Source organism: Dendrobates tinctorius, unplaced genomic scaffold (genome assembly GCF_039654945.1).
Source record: "Dendrobates tinctorius isolate UK_male_01 unplaced genomic scaffold, ASM3965494v1 ptg000060l, whole genome shotgun sequence".
Classification (NCBI taxonomy): Eukaryota; Metazoa; Chordata; class Amphibia; order Anura; family Dendrobatidae; genus Dendrobates; species Dendrobates tinctorius.
The window spans coordinates 7,119,434-7,144,500 of record NW_027361728.1 but is presented as its reverse complement, the minus strand read 5'-3'; the positions used below and the strand labels follow the sequence as shown (position 1 = coordinate 7,144,500).

Below are 25,067 nucleotides of genomic sequence, written 5' to 3'. Positions count from 1 at the left end.
CCAATTTTTTCTATATATAAGATTTGCATGAAAAATATGCTGACTGTCCTTAATATACTCATAAATTTTGCAATAGGGAAGTTGCACACACTTAGTAAAAACTCAGGCTTGGTGGGTGCTTGTTTGCTTCTGTTTGCCATTTTTGTAACCCTAGAGCCTATTTCATAATTCATTTGCTTGTTAAAAATGCAATTCATCACCTTTTTTGTGTCACAAAACAAGATTGCCCAATTCAAGACAGACCAGATTGACACCTCAAAAGGAAGCGCTTCAGTTCATAGGAATAGCAGATAATTGCTAGTTGCCAGATATAATACTTTAATCATATTAATAAGGTTAAAAAGGGAAGGTAAAAAGTGAATCATGCTCACCTTATGGGGTTGTCAGAGTCACAATTCCTTTATCAGCTTTGAAAGTTGGCTGCTGCAGATCCACAATATGGATAAAGTTGTGAGACGGGAAGTGAGTGGGTATAAATCCACGCTGCCAATGGTCCAGAATGGAGTAGAAGACCGGACAGGTTTAAATGTGATTTTTATTTGTCAGCACGTTTTGAAGTAAACATACTTCTTCATCAGGACAAACTGCATTGACAAATAAAACCCACATTTAAACCTTTCTAGTCTCCTACTTCATACTAAACCATTGGCAGTGCAGATTCCATTCTTACAAGTTAATAATATTGATGTCATACTTTTGTTCTCTACTTTTGTCGAAAACACGTTTTAAGTGCTTAGATTTATTGGTGACCATTAAGCACGTTTCACTGCAGGACTGTGCTATTCAATGTGGTATGGGTTATTGCAGCTTTTCCCCTATGCAGTATAGCTGTGCATTGTTGCTATGTAACTATTTTCCAGTAATTATTATTCCCATTTTTGTATTTTGTATAGGTTTTGAATCCATATTATATTTTTCAAGCCTTTTCTTTGAGTATATGGTTTGCTACTGGCTACATAGAGTATTCTGCAATTCTTGTTGTGATAACCTTGCTTTCCATTGCTGCCACAATATTCAATATGAGGATGGTAAGTGATCTTATAGCTGCAATGTCTAGATATCATATATATATATATATATATATATATAAATATATATACTGTATATATATATATATATATATATATATATACAGTACAGACCAAAAGTTTGGACACAACTTCTCATTCAAAGAGTTTTCTTTCTTTTCATGACTATGAAAATTGTAGATTCACTCTGAAGGCATCAAAACTATGAATTACATGTGAAATTTTATAATTAACAAAAAAGTGTGAAACAACTGAAAATATGTCTTATATTCTAGGTTCTTCAAAGTATCCACCTTTTGCTTTGAAGAGCCATTTTAAACATTGTAATAGATTATACTTTCACAGACTGCTGCATGGGCTTCACCAACATATCTTGCAGCTGTATGCTAGTCTCTTTTTCTCTCTCTCTTTCAGGAAAAGTTATTGAATTGCAGAAAATACAGGATTGATAAACATTTTAACTAATGTGCAAATGACAAAAAAACGGAAACAAATTTTTTAATTCATCTCAATTTATTCATTATCAAGCACCGCATTCAGAATTATACTGTATGCATTTACATGCCTTGGCATGCTATCAATAAAGTTATTAATGCTTGATGAATATTCTACCATCCTGAATGTAATTGGGCAAACAAATCATCAAGATCCACTGCTGGCAGGTCCCTTCGCAATTCCCAACCAATGATGTTCCAAATGTGCTTGATGGAAGACAAGTTTCGAGACACTTCAGGCCATCGGAGAAAGTTTAGGTTATGCATGCAGCTCACAGTGGCATGAACAATATGCAGACTTGGGCTGTCATATTGAAAAAGGTTCTAAAACCCTTTGAAGATATGGCCATACCAATGGTCCAATGATTGATTCATTCTGTACTGTAAGTGCAATCAGATTTCAAATACCATGCCTAATGTGTCAGTGTCTGCAAAAACCATCAGAAGGCATTTGCACAACATTGGGCTATGAGCCAGATGTCCAGCTACAGATGTTCCATAGACCTCATACCACCAATTAAAATTGGAGAGCAAGACTGCATTGGAGACTGGAATGGAAGTCTATCATCTTCAGTGATTAGTCACAATTTTATCTTGTATGCAATGACAGCTGGAGATTAATCTGGAGACCATGTGGGCATACCATGAAGAAGCTTGGATGACAGAATATCACACCATTCCTATTTCCAGGATTATGGTGTGAGGTAGAATATTATAAATTAGATAGACCCCTTTAGTTTTCAATCCACTGTTGCGATTTACGAACTCTAGACAGCAGTTTAGGTACACATAGGCACAAAGTATTTTGTTCACACAGGAAGGTTTATTGCAAAAAAGTCCGTAACACTTACAGCAAAAGAAGATGAACAGCCCTTCTCTAGCGTAAACGTAATTCATATAATAAGAAACAACTAGATGGGCATTTCCTGAAGGATATACATGATGCTTGAACAGCACTTGGTAGCCACTTTGACCACTTGGTAGCCACTTAGGCACATTCGGCACCTCAGTAGCCACTTTGGCCACTCGGTAGCCACTTTGGCATACTGGGCACCTCGGTAGCCACTTTGGCCACTTAGTAGCCACTTTGGCACATTCGGCACCTCGGTAGCCACTTTGGCCACTTGGTAGACACTTTTGCCAGGTTGACACATGCTGCCACTTTGCCTCGGGGGCCACTGCAGTGATGGCAAACCTTGGCACTCCAGCTGTTGGAGAACTACAACTCCCAGCATGCCTCAACTGCTGCCTCAACTGCTTCAGGTTGCAATGGCATGCTGGGAGTTGTAGTTTTACAACAGCTGGAGTGCCAAGGTTAGCCATCACTGGGTGGGGCTTTTCAGAAGCCATTGGCGCGCTGCGCCTTTAAGACCTTGAATCAGCGATCTGTCAGCTTCTATTAGCTAATACGGGTCATGTGTGGAAGCTGCATTTGCATAGCTGCCATGTTTGTAAGGTCACTGCACCTGCGCTGTGGCTTCAATCCATGTCATTTGGGAGTCATGGAAAGGTCGCCATTAACTCCTATGGGAAAATTTTTGCTTAAAATGCGATTTTTTTTAAAAACTACAAATCGGATTGACTCAAAAAATACATAGCACACCTGTCCCACTGAGTGCTTCAAAACGCCGCCTGAACGGGGTCTCTGCACCAAGCGGTTCGGGCCGCATTAATTGCAGAAAATGCGGAGAAGAAGTAGATTAATAACTAGATGTGTATTTACAGAAGGAAGTACAGATAGTGCTTTGAAATGGTGCCTGGGCTGCCTCTTTAGGAGAGACTTGCCTTCTGCCCCTGCAAGACTTTCAACTCAGGATCCACTTTAACTGTGGGTGCCTCTCAGGGGCCACTTTGGCCTGTGGGGCCCCTCAGGGTCTGATTTGGTGGGTGGGGCACCTCAGGATCTGATTCGGTGGCCTGGGCTCCTCAGGGCTTGAATTGGTGGACGGGATCCCTCAGGGCCCGATTTTGTGGCCGGGGCCCCTCAGGGTCTAATTTTGTTGGTGGAGCCCCTAAGGGTCTGATTTTGTGGGCGGGGCCCCTCTGGGTCTGATTTGGTGAGCGGGGCCACTCTGGGTCAAATTTGGTGGGCGGGGCCCCTCAGAGTCTGATTTGGTGGGCGGGGCCACTCTGGGTCCAATTTGGTGGGCGTGGCCCCTCAGAGTCCGATTTGGTGGGCGGGGCCACTCTGGGTCTGATTTGGTGGGCGGGGCCACTCTGGGTCAAATTTGGTGGGCGGGGCCCCTCAGAGTCTGATTTGGTGGGCGGGGCCACTCTGGGTCCGATTTGGTGGGCGGGGCCCCACAGAGTCCAATTTGGTGGGCTGGGCCACTCTAGGTCCGATTTGGTGGGCAGGGCCCCATAGTGTCCGATTTGGTGGGCGGTGCCACTCTGGGTCTGATTTTGTGAGCGGGGCCACTCAGCCTCCGATTTGTAGGCCAGGGTCGATCAGCCTCCGATTTGGAGGCCGGGGTCAATCAGCCTCTGATTTGGAGGCCAGAGTGGCTCAGCCTCCGATTTGAAGGCCAGAGTGGCTCAGCCTCCGATTAGTAGGCCATGGTCGATCAGCCTCCGATTTGAAGGCCAGGGTGGCTCAGCCTCCGATTTGGAGGCTGGGGTCAATCAGCCTCTGATTTGGAGCCGGGGGTCACTCAGCTTTCGATTTGGCGTGCCGGCCATTTAAGACTCATTTTGTTGCGCCGGCCCTTTAAGAGCCAGTTTGGCGCACTGGGCTTCTAAAACCACTTTGGCGCACATTCTCTCTCAGGGGCATGCGTCATGTGATGAAGCTAGATTTGCATTTGTGCTTTGGGTTTCGCTTTAAGAGCTGAATTATCTGGCAGAAACTCTGTCCTGGTGGGGTCATGTAAAGTTCGTAGGCGTTGGCATAGTAAATGGGTGTGCCTGCGCATATCAATGAGCTTAACTGCCACCTCACGACTGCCCCATGTTTTCCCTATGGCAAAATTTTCCCACTGAAATGCATTGAGACAATGCATTCCAATGACGGGAAAAAATTTTTCAAATGCAAATTGCGCAAAGAACTACAAATCCGATCGACACGAAAAATACTTAGCACACCACACGTGGATGCTGGCTTTGAAATGACGCCTCAAAGGAGTCTGTGTGTGTAGCGATTCGGGACGCATTAATTGCGGAAATCAACTGAATAATAATAAGAAGTTAGCAGCGTTCGGATTACATGATAGTGCTTTTTTCAGAGCACTATAATAATAAAATATAAGAAATCAGATTACAATATGTTGCTTGAACCTAGAGGTTCAAGCACCATAATGATGGCGGCAACAATTATAAAGTCCTTCCTAGAAAATCCACACACCTTTTCTCCCTGTCTGAGACTCACCAGCAACATATGTATACTTTTGGTCAGATTCTGGCAGTGTGATTAGTATACCAGCAATGTTTTTGCCTCTACTCCCCGAACAATATGTGTCAGCTAAGCTGCCCTTGTTTATCAGCAGTCAGGCCTAGATTGCAGATATTACATTAGCCAGTCCCACCCAGCTCTCTCAGCGGCTTCTAAAGCCCGGACCCAGAATCCGGGCCCATTAAATAAACCCCTCAGCACTATGAGTGCTGGAGCCTTCTCTTCGGGTTTTACATCACCAAGGCTAGGCACCTGTGTTACATATACTGTATATGCTATCTAGGACTTGTCCACCTGCCATCTTACACCGTTAACACTATCAGCTCGGTGTTACTTTGATTTGATTGTGGAACAAGTGGTATATCCATTTCTTCAAAATGTCGAAGTAGCCATTTTTCAACTCATTACCAGATTGCTTTATACTTGTGCTGCTGTGAACATGCATGGCCTGAATGCCATCAAGCACATTTGGGAAGTCATTGGGCAGAAATTGCAAAAGGAGCTGCCAGCACCAGATCTTGATGACTTGAGTTCTCTCTTACATTCAGCATAGCAGAACATTCATCAGAGAACCTTTTATAACAACATTGACAAAATGCCAAGGCATGTAAGTGTGTGTATTTTTGTGTTTGATACTGATAATCAGTGCTGAATAAGTGAAGATATATTTAAATGTTTGTTTCCATTTTTCATCATTTACATATCATAAACATGTATATCTATCCTGCGATTTCTTTTTTTTAAATTTGTTTATTAAACCTCAGGACACAAAGAATGTACAACATACACAATGGCTTATGATAACAAGCATTATACTTAGCACACATGTTTCGGTCCATTGTAAAATATAATACAAAGAGATTGCACACGCTTATAGATAAACAAGGTAAGGGTGGTTTCACATTAGCGCTTTTTAAGCGCACGCACGGCCGGGGGTAGCTCCGCCCCCGAGCCGGCTCTCTGCCCGGCGTGCCCGCCCCTTGCTTGTAGCGCCGCCTCCTAGCGCACAGCGGCGCCTGCGATCGTCGCACCCTATCTTTAGCATAGGGTGCGCAGATCGTGCGCAGGCCGTGCGCTAGTTGCGCTTTGACCTGCGCTGCGCACTTTTGACGGTGCGCCGTGCGCGCCAAAATCAAACTTTTCGGATTTTGGCGAGGACGGCGCACCGTCAAAAGTGCGCAGCGCAGGTCAAAGCGCAACTAGCGCACGGCCTGCGCACGATCTGCGCACCCTATGCTAAAGATAGGGTGCGCCGATCGCAGGCGCCGCTGTGCGCTAGGAGGCGGCGCTACAAGCAAGGGGCGGGCACGCCGGGCAGAGAGCCGGCTCGGGGGCGGAGCTACCCACGGCCATGCGTGCGCTTAAAAAGCGCTAATGTGAAACCACCCTAATATGTACATTTCCTTCCAAGCATATGTAAAGGATAATTGTTTATGCATTTTCCAGCATGTATATCAATCCAATTTCACAAACCTTGTCATATCATGCAGCAGTAAAATCTAACTAAAATTCCAAAACTACAACTACCACTACATCAACTAGTATCTACTATTTCCGCAGCCTGGTTTCCTATATCATATTGTGTCGCATGTGACGCTTCAGCCTTGCAAAGTGAGGTGAGAGGAATTCCACTTCTCCCAAATCTTTTCAAATTTACCCGGGCATCCCCTATTTTGGTATAACGTGCGCTCATATGGAACAATCGAATTTACCAACTTGATCCAAAATCTAAGGGAAGGACATGAGCCCCCCATCCACCATAATGCCAGCACCTTCCGCGCCATAAACAGCGTCTCGCGCAAGAAGACCCCAGTATAGCGATCTCAAATCTCCTCCTCCCATACCCCAAACAAGCAGACCAATGGCTCTAGAGGGACAGGGGCCTGCACCAGAGATGTCAGTAGTGTAGTCACCTTTTTCCAGTAGTGTAGGATAGTGGGACATTGCCACACCTTATGAATAAAATCAGCATCTGGCGAGTGACATCGCATACATTCTGATGATTGAAACCAACCCATCCTAAAAAGTCGCAATGGAGTCAAATATGATTGATTTATTATATAAAATTGTATCATTCTGTTATTAATAGATGGTGATACTCCAATTGGAGACTCCAGAATCTCCTCCCATTCCTCTCTTTGCGTATCGGGGATGAGTCGTTCCTACTTCTTCTTAATAGAGCCTATGGCCGATTCTGCCCCTACTGACAGCATGTATGTGTGCAAAGAGCATATGAGACCCTGGGGACCCTGCGAGTTAAGAATTCCTATCAGAGGTAAAGATTAAATAGTACGGTCCACACCCCTATCCCTCATATGTGATTGAAGAGCCGATCTCAGCTGCAGATAGCGAAAAAATTGAGATCTCGGAATATCATGTGTGACCTGTAATTGTTCAAAAGACTTTTTAAGGTCCCCTGGTCATATAAGTCTCCCATTGAAGAAACGCCACACTGAGTCCAAAAAACGGCGGATGGGTGATTCAGTAGCTCCGGAAAATTGTTATTACTCCACAGGGGCATTTCAGCTATAACATCTTTAAACCCTATTACGTTCTTGATTTGTCTCCATATTAATCGTGCCAGCCGGAGCAGGGGTAACAGACGTGGAACATTAGTTTTTTCCAACTCAAGGAAACCTAATGGGCAATCCGCTTGTGCAGTGTGAAGCAGGTGGCTTTCAGAATTAGGGAGGCAATTACCCGGCAGCCATTTACTTAAGGCTTTAGCCTGCCCAGCTAAGTAGTACAGGAAAAAAACTGGCAACGCCACCCCACCTCCCTTCTTTGGTCTTTGTAAAGTGGACAATTTAAGTTTGGGCTTAGTTTTCCCCCAAATAAAGGACGTGACCAGGGAATTAAGATTAACAAAAAAGGACCTGGGCACCGCTACCGCGCTGTGCTGAAGGGAGTAGCTAAATTTAGGGAGTAATATCATTTTAATCAGGTTAATGCGTCCAGCCACCGATAATGGGAGCCTACTCCAAGATGCAAATTTAGCTTTAACTAATTCCAGCAACGGGTGGACATTAAGTTGTAGATCAAGCGTACTAGATAACTAGATTGTTAGGTATGTGGATGCCCAAATATTTAAAACTAGATACAATAGACAGCGAGGAGAGAGCGTCCAGCTGGGGCATCGGGGCATGGGAAAGGGGTAACAGGGCAGACTTTTCCCAATTTATTTGTAAACCTGAATATTTACTGAATCTATCTATAAGGGATATCACCTGTGGCAAAGATTCTTCCACATCATTCAAGAATATCACCATGTCATCGGCATATAGGCCTATGGTATCTACCCGACCTGCTATATCTATACCTCGGATATTAGGGAAGGACCTTATGCGTATTGCTAGTGCCTCAATTGCAAGGGCGAAGAGGGCCGGGGAAAGAGGGCAACCCTGACAGGTTCCCCAATGCAATGCGAAAGACTCAGATATAGAGTTATTTATTATAATATGGACCTTAGGTTTCATATATAATATTTTGATCCATGCTATAAATTTATTGCCAAAGCCATACCTTTGCAAACATGCAGAGAGAAAAGGCCATTCAAGAGAGTCAAAAGCCTTGGCAGCATCTAACGATGCTAATGCCCATCTGTTGTCTGGCACCAGGGAGCTATATTGGACTATTGACTGCACTCTTCTGATGTTAATAGAAGTACTTTTATCAGGCATAAAGCCCGTTTGATCTGGATGTATGAGATTCAATATAATTGAATTCAGTCTGGTAGCTAGAATCTTGGTGAAAATTTTATAGTTCACATTTACTAACGAAATGGGACGATAGGATCCACATTCTAAAGGGTGCTTCCCCTCCTTCCAAAGCATTATGATATTAGCCCCATAAAAGGACTCAGGCATAGAATTCCCTTCCCATATTCCCCGATATACCTTCACGAAAAGTGGCGTCAATATATCCCGATGCTTCCTATATAGTTCAATAGGGAACCCATCAGGTCCAGGGGCCTTCCCAGAGGCCATGGCTGTCATAGCATTATCTATCTCCTCTGTAGTGAACACAGCGTCCATAAGGGCTCGCTGCTCAGAATCTAATGTGGGGAATGATATATCTGACAAATAGTCTAAACACCCCAAAGTGTCAAAGTCACTTTTAGATTCATATATAGTGACCTGTAGTAGTCCTGAAAATAGCCAAGAATCTCCTCGGTCGAAAAACCAATGTACCGTCCACCCTGTGAATCTGTAGTATCGTATTAGAGGTGCTATGTTGGTCCACCAGATAGGCCAAGAATTTGCCCATCTGGTTCCCCAATTCAAAATAGGATTGACGGGTGAAGAATAGTTTGCGCTTAGATTTAGTATCCACATGTTGAGTATATAACCTCTGGGCAGCCAGCCACTCAATCCTGTTCCTGCTGGTTTGGTTAGATATATATGTTGCCTCTGCGTCTTTCAGTCGTTGCTCCACCTCGTCATCCTTTCTTGAGGTTACCCGCTTAATATAAGAGATCGTGGAGGACAAACAGCCCCTCAGGTATGCCTTAAGGGCATCCCAAAATAAACTAATATCTTGAGGTTCCGGGTGGGACGCGATGAAGCAATTCAACTGATCAATCGTTCTGTCAGGAGACCCCATCAGTTTTAACCAGAAAGGATTCAACTTCCAAGCTATCCCACTGTTTACTTGCCCATATTTGAATGTAAGAATGACCGGACTATGGTCTGAGATCCCCCTACTTCCATGCTCTACATCAATCACCCACATTGCCAGACCGCTAGAGCCAAATATATAGTCTATGCGTGATAGAGAGCGTTTAGTGATTGAGTGGCAAGTGTACTCCCTTAACTCAGGGTGACGCACCCTCCACAAATCCAACCACCCGCCACTCCCCATAAATGATGACAACGGGGTTGTAGTCGGTGGAGAGGACCCCCAGTCGCTCCATCATCCAACCTCAATTTATCAAGGCAGTTGTTCATGACCATATTAAAGTCTCCCATACAAATAATATCTGCGTCTGGGTAGTTAAGGGCAAAACTCATTGCCTTCTGCAGAATGGATATACGAGCCGGAGGGGGGTTATAAATACATAAGACCACATATTACCTGGTGTTTATCAATGCATGGACAAAAATAAAACGAACCTCATGATCCCTCTGAGTCTCCCTTGCTTCCCATCTAACGTCTTTATGTACCAACAGCGAGACCCCTCTCGAGTAGCTGGTATGGAATGTATGGGCAGACCATTGTACCCAGGGCTTCTGCATGCACCGCGTGGTATCCCTAGTTAGGTGCGTCTCCACCAAGGCCACAATGTGAGGGCGATAATGTCGGACCTGTGAGAAGACCTTGATCTTCTTTCGAGGAGTTTTTATTCCCCTCACATTCCATGTCATACATATTAACTCCGACCCCATATTTCTGGAGTTCCATAGAGAAATCTGGGAAAATCAAGATCGTGGCATTGTTGAATTTGATAGGACTCTTTTGCCGCCCAGACGTAGAGCCACGTCTCTATCCCTGCAGTTGAGGAGGCGCGCCAGAAAGGGTCTAGGTGGGGCTCCAGGAGGAAGAGGTCTAGTAGGGACTCTGCGAGCCCTTTCCACGGCAAAGATTGGGGAGAATTCGTCACCCAAAGTGGTTTTAAGCCAATCTTCTAGGAATTGCTCCGGGTGTTGTCCTTCCGATCGCTCCGGTAGACCAATAATTCGGATGTTATTCCGACGCATTCTATTCTCCAGGTCATCTGCTTTTTGCCTCCACGTGTTCATGGAGCCTACCACTTTCGTTAGTTTAGCTTCCATGGGTGTGATAGTGTCTTCTACCAGGAATACCCGCGTTTCCATCTCCGTAATGCGGCCCTTCATGGCTTGCATATCTTGTCAGAGGTGTCCCACCTCGGTGTACACGTTCTCTATCTTCCCAGACAGAGACGTCCTGGTTAAGGAGATGGCCTGCATGAGTTGTTCAGATGCCTGCTTAAGGGTTAATTCCTCCTGCTCGCTCTCCTCCCCACCCTCAGGGGGGCGGCTCTTACACTGAGCCTGTGAGAGATTATTTTTAATAGATCTTGAGCCCTCAGCATGGTCTACTCTGGCATTTTCCTTCAGCTTTTCAGCCCCTGTTCCAGACCCCTTGGAACGACTCATTTTAGTAACAATAGGGCACAGCCGGGTATTAGAAACACTGCTCTCTGGAGCCCCCTGGATCAGAGTTATAGACGGGGTATAATCAAATGGTGGCTGCAGGGTCCCTGGAGCAGCACAGACCTGCAGCGTCACACAGGGAGGCAGCGTCCAGTTCCAGGCGGCAGACAAGGGCTCCTATAGTCCAGGGAGAGACCCCCAGGACCCCACAGGGACAACAGCCAGACAGGGATCCAAGTCCCTATAATAATGGCACTGGCAGGGCAGGCGATATAATAAAGAGGGGGATGCGGGGCCCAATCTTCCAGGGCACACACCGCTTGTTCCTCACAGTTGGTCAGAATGTCTGTTCACCGTCCTGCTGCTCGTCCAGCGCTGCAGCGAGGGAGCCCAGTGCTGCATCTCTCACAGGCAGAGCGTGCACTTCCAAGATGGCCGCCGCCCCGTGCAGGCCCCGCCGACTGCCTGAATCTTCACAGCTGCAGGCACCCAGGGATCTAGCCCTGCTCTCCTGTGGGGGTCCAGGAGCGCCCCCGAGTCCAGAGGGGCCAGAGGATAGGTAAGTATGCTGCAGAAGTAAGGGTCTGCTGGCCGGATATTCTCAGGATGGCAGGAGCTCTTGAAAAGCACGTCCTCACTTCGTCGCTACATAGCCACACCCCCATCCTGCGATTTCTATAATTCCACAACTTTTCCTTGTTGGTGTTGCAATTTTGATGTCAAGGAGTAGAGATGAATGGATCTTTTGAAATTAAAATTTGCTGACTTTGTTTAATTTTCCCACAAAATTTTATTTGCAGAGAATAATTTGCACAGATTGCAATACTTCAATGCTTGTAATTAGAGATTTGCGAACCCGAACAGTAAAGTTCGGCGTCTGTACTGAACACCTACAGTTCGGACACCGAGCACGATCTTCACCAGGAAGTCCATGTTACTGTCATGTGCATGACAGCGCGACAAACACTTTGTCAGATGACAGCGTGACCCGCAGCTGTGATTGGAGGTATAAAGTTTACCTCCAGTCACTGGCGTGGGCTGATGGGGTTGCTTCACCCACCAGCCTATGCCTGGTGCCGCTAATAGCAGCAGGAACGATTGATGGGAGTATTCATCAGCCGGCTCCTGCGCTCTAAATAAATAATTGGCGTGGGTTCCCTGGTATTTTTGATAACCAGCAAGGCAAAACTGACAGTTGGGGGCTGAAACCCTCTGCTGTCAGCTTTAACAAGGCTGGTTATCAAGAATAGACGGGTCCCCACTAGAGAAGAGCGAACCTTTCAAGGTTTGGTTTGGTTCAGATTGGCAGAACGAACTTCCGTTCACCGATCTGTTCGCTGAACGTTTTGACAAATATACCCGATCATCATTAGATTCAATGGGTGGCAAAACAAATGCATAGACAACACCTTAAGGAGTGATAAAAAGCTTAGCATACAGCTAAAATTAGAGGCAGAAACCAGGAACAGTGGCATCAATTGACCCACAGTAGAAATTTGCAAATGGCACAGAAGCAGTCATCCATGGACCATGCATGAAGTTCTAGGCTCTGGCCAAGTATTTACAGCTTCTAATTAAAGTTTTAGTGAAGACCTGGTTGTTCAGGGAGTGGTGTAAGACTTCTTAGCTGGGAGACCTCCCACTTCATGCAGCAGCTCCAATATTTTTTTTATTCCAGCCACACTCAGATGGCACAAGCATCCATTTTATAGGCTACTATTGATAGATAAATATAAGGAAATTAACACAAGTAGTTGACTGAAAGTAATTGCAGGCCTGCCTGGCTGGGAGATCTACTAACACGGGCAACCCACCAGATAGAGACCCAACTTTGAGTCTCTACATTTCAAAAAATAATTGTCACACAGCACTAAAGTGGCATCAAATTCCACAGAGTAGAAGCAGTATAATAGGCTCGTGACACACCTTCCACCACAGGCAATCTGTCATGGGGTTACCACGACAGTGTGGAGCCAGATGACTGCAGCATCCGATTGCTCCTACTCTGGTGCTGAGAAGAAGCACTTCTTCATTTTAAAAGTATTTATTTCTTCTGGCAGAACAGAGGTTAATCAGCCATGTTATAAATCCCTGTGCTCACGGCTGAGCTCAGTTAACCACTCCTTTCCCATTTATAATCTGGGCTCTGTTACAAATCCTTGTCAGAACAAGCACTTGCTGCATGGCTGATGGAGGGAGAGGAGTTCATATAAGGAGAGTTGGAGGACTTATCTGTGACTTGTGTTTGGTTTGTTTGTGTGATAATTAACTATCCTTCTCTATTTTGGTTTATTCCCTTACCTCCATGCCCCGGTGCATTCCTCTGTTATATGTGAGTGAAAATTTTGTATGTCTGGAGATTTCTGGTAATCCTTGCTTGTGTTGTCTTGTTTGTCGGGTTGGTGTACTATAGGGCACAGTAGCGCCCCTCTTCCCTGGGTGAGAAAAGAGAACAGACAGAAGGCTGACTCAGGAGATAAGGCAAGGATGGAGGCCCCAGCATCTTTACCTTTGGAAGTATCCCGGGGGAGTATGGTAAGCTAGGGCGCCCCTAGTGTTAGGGACAGGGAAGGAGCCCCTCGTCCCGGGTCACCCGACAGCTGTGTCGTGCCATTTTCTCTGAAAGTAATCATTTTTTCTGATCCATTATTTATCCAATTGCTGCTCCAATAGGGCCACTGCGGAACCTCAGTCTGGCAGATTTACATATTGTGGTTTTGCAGCACCCTTATACATCTGGTGTGATACTCTCACCTCCCAAGCAAACCATAGTGGAGCCCAAGATTACTTTGCCTGACAGGTTCTCTGAGGGTGTGACAAGTCTGCTCTGTTCCAAGAGGTCTGTAAACTGTACTTCAGGTTATGTCCAGTTTCCTCAGGGACAGAGGAGCAACGTGTGGAGATAGTAATCTCGCTCTTCCAGGGGGACTCACAGGGCACTTTCTCTCCCGTCTGACTCTCAGTCGATTCAGTCGGTGAAGTGATTTTTTTCTGGCACTGAGACTTATATATGATGACACTGACCGTGTCTCCTTAACTGAGTTCACACTGCGCCAACTTCAGCAAATAGACCTACTGGTGGAGAAATATTGCTCTGAGTTCTGGAGGTGGGCCATGGACTCCGACCCCTTGAGACAGGGGCATTTTACTCTATTCGTCCAAGGCTTACTGCTTAAGGTGGGGTCCATGCACACTGATGTGTTAGACTGTTATGTGCTGGAGGGTCTGCCCTCATCTGGGACTTCCTGGACTCGCTCTGCACAATCATATAGAAGATTGGCAGATTCAGAAAGTAGTAAAATGGAGTGGGTTTTGTCAAGGACACTGCTTGGGTACCCAGCTTGATAGGGAGGATACCCAGTCTGTGTCTAGTTACCTGTCAGATTTTGGGGATGTGTGTTTCGAAGTAGGGGTGTCAAGAACTCCCGCCCCATCGTCCTTATGATTGTGCAATTAATCTCGTTCATGGTGCCAAGCTGCCCAAGAGCAGACTCTATAATATCTCTGGTCCAAGACTACATCAAGGAAAGCCTAGCTAAAGGTCATATCAGAACATCCATATCCCCCATTGCTGCGGGGTTCTTTTATTTAAAGAAAAAAGATGGGGTGTTACGCCCTTGCCTGGATTTCCATGAAGTCAATACGATCGCTTGCCATGATCCTTATCGGTTACCTCTCATTCTAGTCATCTTTAAACAAATTGTAGGGGCAAAATGGTTCTCTAAGATAAACCTTGGGGTGGCGTATAATCTCATCCTCATTAAGGAAGGGGATGAGTGGAAAACAGCATTCAATACACCCGAGGGACACTATGAGAATCTGGTGATGCCTTTTGGGTTGACGAAAGCGCCCGCCGTCTTTCAACACTTTATAAATTACATCTTTAGTCACCTGGTAGGCAGATTTGTGGTTATCTATCTGGATGACATATTAATTTATTCACTGACCTTGAGTCAAACCAGGTAAATGTCAGACAGGTCTTATATATACTCCGTGACAGTAAATTGTATGTTAAACCCGAGAGGTGTATGTTTTCGGTTAAGGAGATCCCTTTCCTAGAATATGTGTTGTTTTCCACAAGTTTTCACATGGATCCGGGGAAAGTCCTGACGGTACTGGACTGGGATCATCCTAAGGATTTGAAGGCGTTACAACTACTACCGTAAATTCATAAAGAACTTTTTGGTAGTAGTCAAACTTATTATGGTTATGACCAGGAAGAGGACGGACTTCTCCAAGTGGTCCATTCCTGCCAGGGAGGCATTTGATACATTTAAGAGGTGCTTTGACGCTGGGAAGACCGCAACAAAATGCAACATGTTGCGTTCAGCGCAGTTTGGCGCAGCGTCAAAACGACACATGCGTAGGCATCCACATACATTCGCATGGCCTGCATACACAATGTTAAAGATAGGTATGCAGGATGCATGCTGATGTAGGCGGCGCTAAATGGAAGAGGTGCCGCAGAGGGCAGGGCTTAACGGAGGAAGTACGCAGCCATCCACAGCTTTGCCCAATGCAAGTGTGAAACCAGCCTTACACGTCAAACCCCAAGTCTATTCCCCCTTCCAACACAACCTTGCTTTTTATGCTGTTTCATGTTGTAAGTAGCCTTCCCCTTTTGTACCCTACTGTTACACAACCTTAGGGCCACAGCTGTCAGTCACATGTCACTAAATGAACAATCACTATTTATTTTCTTAGATAGTGTGTCTGAACAACACTGTTATGTCTAACTATTTTTAAGTGGAAATATAGCCTTCTGATTTGCCACTGGAACACAGTTTTAGCACAAACAATTTGGAGTAGCCAGTTGTGCCTAGTGGCTGCACCACTATATTAGGTCTAACAATTATTAAGTGGAAATCTGGCCTTCTGATTTGCCACTGAAACACAGTTTTAGCACAAACAATTTGTAATACCTAATAGGGCCTTGCGGCTGCGACACTATATTAGGCGTAGGAAAAAAAAGCACACGGTGCTGCTGTAACCTCTCCACATTCTCCTCTGACCTAGACACACCCCCTCCCCTCATCAAACTCATCCCCCCGCACTCTTGCTCATCCTACAGTACCACTATCATAGCCAAAATAATGATAAATTCATTGGTGGAAACGCAAAGATTTATCGAACTGTGACCCACTTTTGCCGACTTTGAGCAAAATGTTTGTGAAAGCGAACATGAATCCGAATGTGCTACGTTCAGGCTGAATTTGAGATTGGTGAACTTTTTCCAAACACGTTCGCTCATCTCTAGTCTCCACATTGTTTTTTTAATTAATTAAATACATAATTTAAAAATAGGCATGGGGTCCCCCCCTTCATTTTTGACAACCTGCCTTGCTAAAGTAGACAGCTGGAGCTGGCATTCTCAGGCTAGTAAGGGACCATGAATATTGTCCCCCAGCTGAAAAATAGCAGCCCGAAGCCACCCAGAAAAGGTGCATCTATTACATGCGCAAATTCTGGCGCTTTGCCTGGCTCTTCCCACTTGCTATGTAGCAGTGGTAAGTGGGGTTCATATTTGTGGGGTTAATGTCACCTTTGTATTGTCTGGTGAAATCAAGCCCACGGTTTAGTAATGGAGATGCGTCTATAAGACACCTATCCATTACTAATCCTATAGTTATATTGTAAATAAAAAAAATATTTGGAATTGAGAGTACTCAGTGGTTGACACCTTTTAATGCCTAACTGAAAAGATGATAACAAATTGTATCTACTGGCTAACATGGTACAAAAATGTATATCTTTCCTGTATTGTAAATAAAGACACACCAAGTGTAAAGTATTTTATTTAAAATAAATACAAAACATATTTCTCCGTTCTTCATTTAAAAATAACAAACACAGTTAAACTCCCCTAACTCCCACCCCATTTTTTAAAATTATTTATTTAAATAATTAAAAAATAAACAGTGCGGGGACCCCTCTTTTCTTGATAGCCAAGCTTTCTAAAGCTGACAGCTGATGATTGCAGTCCCCAGGTATCAGTTTTGCCTGACTGGTTATCATAAGTACAGCGCAATCCACTCTGCTTTATTAAAATTATTTACTTAGAGCACAGGAGCTGGCTGATGAACATTCCCATCAACCGCTCCTGCCCTCGCGGGTATTAGCGACAGCAAGTGTAGGCTGATGGGGGTGGTAGTCCCATCAGCCTACACCAGTGAACGGAGGTAAACTTTATACCTCCAATTACATTTGACAGCATGGGAACCACGGCTCTCTGACCAGCCGTATTGACTTCACCACCGATCAGAAACAGTATTTGCCATGCTATCATGTACATGACAGCATGACACACAGTGGATGTTCAGGGCCCCCTTCAAGTGAATGGAGTCCGGGTTCAGGTCCGGGTACTGTTCTGGTACCTAAACTATTTCTTAACTTTTCAGCCGAACCCGCCAGAGACCGAATATCTAGGTGTAAGTCAGTCTTTACTTGTAATTGCTCAGAAAATATATATAAGAGAGAGGAGAGAGAGAGAATGCCACTGATCATAAGAGCTTACACTTTACAGGAGAGAGAAAAAGGATCCCACTCATCATGGGATCTTAAACTTTAAAGGACAGAGAGATTTGCCCAGTGATTCTGGAGATAAAAAAATGACTCTTCCATACAAGCTGTGCTCCTCTGGGAATCGCTGATCTGCGATGGCTCTGGTATTAACCCCCACTGTACAAGTTATTATAATCAGTAAAATATAATTAGCGACAGAGCATTATGGGGAGGCCCATGCGATAACATAAACAATGTGAGCCCACTCTCTGATACTGCAGCAGTTTGGGAAATGGTGCCAGGCAAGCTTTTTTTGCCAAACCACAAATTGAGTCTCAAGTTGTTTGAATTCTTGTGAAAACACAAATTTCAGGATATTCATCTCAAACTAGATCCTCTGTGGCTCAATCTGCTCATCTCTATTGATAAGTGTATGTGTATATTCTGTGCCTGTATGTTGTTATTAATTTTACCAATATACTTTTTATTAGCAATCCGTCAAACTGCACAAGATGGTTTCATCTCATAACAGTATGAAGGTTACTATACTTAACAAAAATGGAGGTGAGTGACATAAACATTTTGCTAAATAGTCCAGTCAAAATGCGAAAAAAAAATCCATCACCCTGAACAAATTCCAAGAAAGCGTTTTATTGTTTTTTTTTTGTAGTATTACATGTAGGGAAAAACATACTAAAAGATTACCAAGATAGGGTTACCACAAAGGGTCCAAATGTGAAGTCAAAGAATATGGCCGCCAAAGCTGTAAATTGTTAAATGCGACTCGCCTTTCAGTGTCTATCATATTTCTTTTACAATTACTACTATTATTATATTTATTATTTACATAGTAACATAGTAACTTAGTTATTAAGGTTGAAGGGAGACTTTAAGTCCATCTAGTTCAACCCATATCCTATCCTAACTTGCCCTAACATGTTGATCCAATGATTTATTTCTCTTCTTTTGCAGAGCTGAGAATGATGGAAAGTCAAGAAACTTGCCCCTTATACAGCCATGAAGTAGAAGATGACGGAGAAAGAGTGGTGATTGGTGCGAAAAGAGCTGAAGGGATCAATAAAGCCAGTATTGAGAGGGGCGTTAGCACTGTGGTAGCTGCTGGAGCAGTGGTGCACAAGAGATGTCGTATGAACTACATAAACAAGAAGCAAATAGACTTGCATAAGAAAGCTACTTCCGTTCATCGTTCACCTGCCAAGAGAGGTACACGGGTGTCTACTGGATCCTATGAGAGCACGACGCAGTGTTTGTTCTGTGGACATGAAGTGGTGAAGACAAGATCTAGTAGTGATTTCGATGACTATAGCTTTGTTAAAACGGATGGATTTGTAAGGTCCATCTTGTCACATTGCAAACAGCGTAATGATGACTGGGCAATCACCATTCAAGGGAGAATCGCGTACTTTGGGAAGGACTTACATGCTGCAGACTCTCTGTATCATCGTTCATGTGACATTAACTTTCGGACAAATTACGGAATTCCTATGCGTCATGGTGGTGGATCTACTACAAAGAAACCGCGGAAGGTAGGGAGGTCGATGAACATGGACCAAGAGCAAGCGTTCTTGAGAATGTGTGCATTTCTCGAGGACAATGATGAAGAGCAACTGACTGTCACAGATCTTGCAAAGAAAATGACAGAGTATCTTGTAGAAGGAGACAGTGCTGCCTATAGTAATAAATGGCTGATGTATAGGCTGGCGGAGAGGTATGGCGATTCGCTATTCATAGCAGAGTATGAAGGGTTGCCTAACATTGTAACGTTCCGTGAAAAGACCAGAATAATCCTGAGGGACTATTTCCATAGTCAGGAAACAGATGAAGAAGGCCAGAAGAGAGCCATCATAGAGACTGCTGCCAAACTAATCAAGAGCGATATCAAGTCTAAGATCCCATCTTCAACCGATGAATATCCGAAGACTTCTTCGCTTGAATGTCAGTTTGCCTTATCTCCCCCTGAGTTTGCTTTGCTTGCTTGAAACCCTCTTCGTTGGAAAGGACATTCACAGGAAGGTCGCAAGCATTGGACAATCAGTTGTTCAGACTGTACGTCCCAGGGCTGTAGTAGCTCCATTGCAGCTTGGGTTAGCAGTCCAGCTCCATCATCATTTCAGGTCTCGATTTCTTGTAGACAATCTCTCAGCCATGGGATATTGTTCATCATATTCGTAAGTTCAGCGATTCGAGGAAAATGCTGCGGCTTTTGTTGGCCAGGATGTGCTCGGTGGTACCATAGACACACTGGATATGGCACTGCTGTTTGCTGCGGACAACGTCGATCATAATATCATCACGTTAGATGGGAAGGGGACTTTCCTCAGCCTGGGGATGGTAGCTACTGTGACTCCAGGAAGGAAGGTCAGTTGCACTGTTCTCAGACGGAAGACTGCGGACTTGGAGATAGTTGAACAAAGCAGAGTTGATGTAAGGGAATACCGTTTCACAAAACACACTCACCGAAATATAAAATTCAAGCCCTTGCCATTTATCGACGCCATTGACCATCGTGTTGATGTATTGTGGGAGATGTCTTTACGCTTCAAACAGCCTGCACCGAGCTGGAATGGAATGATGCACATGCTACCTAAAGACTGTGATCATCCGGGGTCGTCTTCGGTAATCTTCCTGCCCATCATTGACATGTATTCCGGAGACAAGTCATGCATCTTCTCTACTCTTGACTATCTGTGCAACCTTGCTGATAAACACCGATCCGCTGCAGTTGTTACATTCAATCAGCCACTCTACTGGAAAGCGTCAGAAATCAAACACGAGGTGCCTGAAGACAGCCCGGTTCGAGATGTTGTCCTGATACTCGGGAGCTTCCACACATTGATGAATCTTATGGGTGCCATAGGAACATTGATGGATGGGAGTGGAATCAAAGAGATCTTGGGAACAATTTACAGTGACAATGCTGTGCAACACATCATGACTGGAAAGGCAGTTCAGCGTGCAGTTCGTGGCCATCTCCTCCTTGATCAGTGTCTTACTCAGCAAGTTGCAGACAAAGTACTTTGCGACAATCTCGGTTTTGCAGACCTGTTGCCAGAACTTGAGCAGTTGTATGCTCGGACACTGACAGGGGAGAGTGACTTGAATTCGGTCATCACTTCTACCTGCCTTAGTGAAATTGTCCACCAAAAGAAATGGATTATCCGCTCACTCTTGTACCAGTAAACTGTGGCTGAATTACTAACAGATGGTTGGAATTGCAAGGGAGCTTATCGAGGCCGATCATACAGGATCCTGGCTGATGCACCTTCATGCTGTAGCCGAATGTTTGCCCATTCTTGCAGCTGCTGGGCATGGGAACTATGTGAAGGCCGCCTACCTTTACCTCCAGTCTATGACCACTCTGGAAGATGACATGCCATCAGTCTTCCATAGATTTATGAATGGCTTGCATGTTGTAAGGCGGACTGATCAGTACTGAGCAGGCCTGGGTTGTGACCTAGTCATCGAGCAAGCTCTGATGTGCTCCCTAAAAACTGCAGGAGGACTCACCAGAGGAAGTGGAATGTCCAAACATCAGAGGGCCTTGTGGACTCTGTCTGTGCCTGTGTCCTCTTCCTACAGTGATGCAATGCAGGGTTTCACTCACCAGAGCTTTGTCACCAGTGAACAACACAAGGAGGCAAGAACGTCAAGGACGAGAAGAGATCGTGAAGACCTGGAGAAAATTGTAGATAAACTCGAGACCTTTTCACCTTTCTCTGATGAAGTGTCTCTTCGCAACATTATCACCGGTGTCAATGCAAATAAGGATGTGAATGTCCATAACATGTTCACCATTGGCAGAGAAATAGTGGCAACAATGGAGGGTCAATCACTGTTTTCAGTTAAGTACAAGTAGTCAATGAAAGCCAAGACCCTGGCGTCCAGTGAGGCTATTGACGTTGCTAAGGACAAAACAATAGACCCCGCTCTTTTGTTCCAAAGGTTTCTTGTGGTGTCTCAAACTGCTGATCTTTCCCTTGATGAGGTGATGGCCTATGAACTTTCACCATACCCGCCATCCCTCTTTGAGGCAAATCATCTCTTACGCAAACCAAACAAAGCACAACTGATGGCTGCTATAAAAGAACAGAGTTCAGATGACGCAGTACTCAAGGATGTACCGGAAGTGGAACATTATGTTCTTGATGGAGGTTCTCTTTTCCATCGACTGAAGTGGTCAGAAGGAAATACCTATTGTTCAATAGATGAAGACTATGCATCTTTCACATTAAAGCACTAAGGTAAGGCTACAATAGTATTTGATGGTTACATTGGAGGACCAAACACTAAGGACATTACCCATCAGCGACGGCACAAAAAAATGAACAAATAACAAAGTGAACATTGCTGAAGAAACGAAATTTGTCGGGAAAAAGGAGGACTTTCTTTCGAATGTGGAGAACAAACAGTCTCTTATCAATCTCGTTTCACAGCGCATGAATGACAGAGGTTGCCACGTAATACAATCAGAGGGGGATGCAGATGTGGAGATTGTTAAGGCTGCAGTGTCAATGTCATTCAACAAAAGTACTAGTCTCATTGGCGAAGATACAGATCTTTTGGTGTTGTTACTTCATCATGTGTCAATCAGCGATGGCAACAAGCTTTATTTCTACTCGGATAAAGGAAGTCCTGCAACAGTATACGACATTAAGGTTATGAAGAAGTTCCTGGGAAACCATGTATGCAGCAGTCTTCTGTTCCTTCATGCATTCACGGGTTGCGATACCACTTCCGCGGTTTTTGGAATCAGAAAAAAACTCGATCTACACAGGGTTTTGAAGGGAGACTCGGTCTTAAATAGCTGTGCTAAAATCTTTTCCACACCTAGCAAAAACAGAGCTGAGATTGAAGACGCTGGGTGTAAAGCGATGGTGGCATTGTTCGAGGGCAAACCTGGAGACAATCTGTCTGCAATGAGGCATTCTACTCTCTGCAAAAAAGTTGGTTCAGCCAAAATCTTTTTTACACCTGAACGACTGCCACCGACCTCCTCTGCAACAAAGTATCATGCCCTTCGGAGTTACCTACAAGTGATGCTTTGGATGGACAATGGTGAGGCCATGGACACTATTGAATGGGGATGGGAATTGCAGAACAACAGTCTAGTTCCAGTGATGATGGATACTTCACCCGCACCAGAAACACTTCTGAAAATAATTCACTGCAATTGTTCTCGTGGTTGTAGTACACTTCGGTGCACTTGCAAAAGACACAGACTTACCTGTTCACGGGTATGCGGACCATGTCAAGAAGGGCATTGTGACAATATGAGTGAGGAAGCAGTGTCTGATGATCAAAATAGTGACTATTGACCTGACACGCTTATTCAGTGATGAAGTAGGCCTTAAAATGCACGGTGTATTAATTCTATAATTTCTAGAAATGTACATATATGTCATGACGTCATTGATGACGTCATGACCTTGCCTGTCCATGTAGTTAGTATAAAACTTTGTATAAAAATTGTTATATGAAAATATATAGTATACAAAATGCAAATGCTTATGTAACCTAAAGCTACAGCTTTGAAATACTGAAATATTCGTTATTTTTAGTGCGATGGCTGTCATCGTCTTATGACGTCATAGTTAGGACCTTTGTGGTGATCAATTTTTGGAAAACTTTTAATATGTTGTTCCCCACATATCATAGTAATAAAAAAAATCATAAAACGCTTTCTTGGAATTTGTTCCTGGTCAAACCGTATTTTGACTGGACTAAAAAAAAAATAAAATTAAACTCTTTACTCATGTTAAATGTATATTTTTAAAGAGCACTTTTCATCAGGATGTTATACCCCAAACTAATATGTATGTTGGTGCTTCAATGCTGAATAAATCCTTACCTTTCTTGTGAAACTCTGTTTTGCTGTTTTAGAGCAACCCATTGTTGGAATTGAATGCTATTGAGTTACAAGTGCAGTGGGCAGACACTGCACTTACAGCTCTCCTACATGTCTGCCAATTTCCCATCAACTGCCTACCTATTGTCTCTGACAGATGACTCGTGTTTCAGAGCCCTGTGAGTCATAGATAGGAGGTCAGCAGATGATGTGGAATTGGCAGTGAACCAGGAGAGCTGTAAGTGCAATGCGTACCCCACAGCATTTGCAACTCCTTAGAATACAATTGCAAATACAGACCATTAGTAATTGGTATAAAAAACCCATGACAGATTCTCTTTAAATGTGCAGTACTTTATGAAGGCTAGGGCCATAGTTACCAGTGACTATGCCCAAGGAAAATAGACGTGATATAGAGCAACTGGTATCTCTTTATACTGTCATGACCAAAAGTGTTTCCACCTATGAAATTGTTCCATAAAATGAAGTATTTCTCCCAGAAAATTATTGCAGTTACACAGGTTTTGATACACACGTTTATTTTCTTTGTGTGTATTAGAACAACACAAAAATAGAGAGAAAAGGCAAATGCTATAACAGGAAACCCACAAGGACTGCACTGCTGACACAGATTTAAAAAAGTTTGCCAAAACATACGGTACATGAGTAAGCCAAAATCCTTGTGGGAAATGTCTTGTCGACAGATGAGACCAAGATAGAGCTTTTTGGTAAAATACATCATTCTACTGTTTACCAAAAACGGAATGAAGCCTACAAAGAAAAAAACACAGTACCTACGGTGAAATATGATGGAGGTTCAGAGATGTTTTGGGGTTGTTTTGATGCCTCTGTCACTGGGTGCCATGACTGTGTGCAAGACATTAAGATTAGCAAAGGATTTTGGGTTGCAATGAAGTGCCCATTGTCAGAAAGCTGCATTTGCATCCTAGGTCATGGGTCTTCCAGCAAGACAATAATCTCAAACACACTTCAAGAAGCATGAAGAAATTGATGGAAACAAAGCACTGGAGAGTTCTGAAGTGGCCAGCAGTGAGTCCAGATCTACATCCCATTGTACACATGTGGCAAGATCTTAAAATTGCTATTGGGAGAAGGCACCCTTCAAATATGAGAGAACTGGAGCAGTTTTCAAAAGAAGAGTGGTCCAAAATTCCAGTTGAGAAGTGTAAGAAGCTTGTTATAGGAAGTGATTGATTGCAGCTATTTATTCCAAAGAGTGCGCAACTAAATATTAAGGTGAGAGGCCAGTTTTTGGAGTTTTGTATCAAATGATGTCCAATTTGCCTTTTTTCCCTGATTTTTGTGTTGTTCCAATATACACAAAGGAAATAAACATGTGTAAAACAAAACATGTGTAATTGCAATAATTTTCCTGGAGAAAAACTTCATTTTCTGGAACAGTTTCAAGGGTGCCAACACTTTTGGCCATGACTGTAACCAGTACCAAAGATCTGCATCTTTACTTATGAACATAAAAAAAGTTTGCCAGCTGAAGGAATGTCCAAAGTGAGAGGAATTCAGACTCGGAAGCTAAGACAATAAGAGGTAAAAAGGGTTTGCTAACGTAATTCATTGTGAAGCTGCTGAAACTTCCCATTTAAAGAGGGAAACATGATTCTGAATAATTCATAACACTCACTGCACTCCTAAATACTG

At 44.0% G+C, this 25,067-nt stretch overlaps 1 protein-coding gene across 1 annotated transcript in view; it reads left to right on the top strand.

The window, feature by feature from the left end:
• The window catches only part of LOC141092483 (probable cation-transporting ATPase 13A4), a 198,571-nt gene that overhangs the window by 94,783 nt on the left and 78,721 nt on the right, over window positions 1-25,067 (top strand). The window contains exons 7-8 of the mRNA XM_073578654.1: window positions 894-1,028; window positions 18,016-18,088. Of these exons, the coding sequence (XP_073434755.1) occupies window positions 894-1,028; window positions 18,016-18,088 (208 nt within the window). The remainder of the gene's footprint in view (window positions 1-893; window positions 1,029-18,015; window positions 18,089-25,067) is intronic.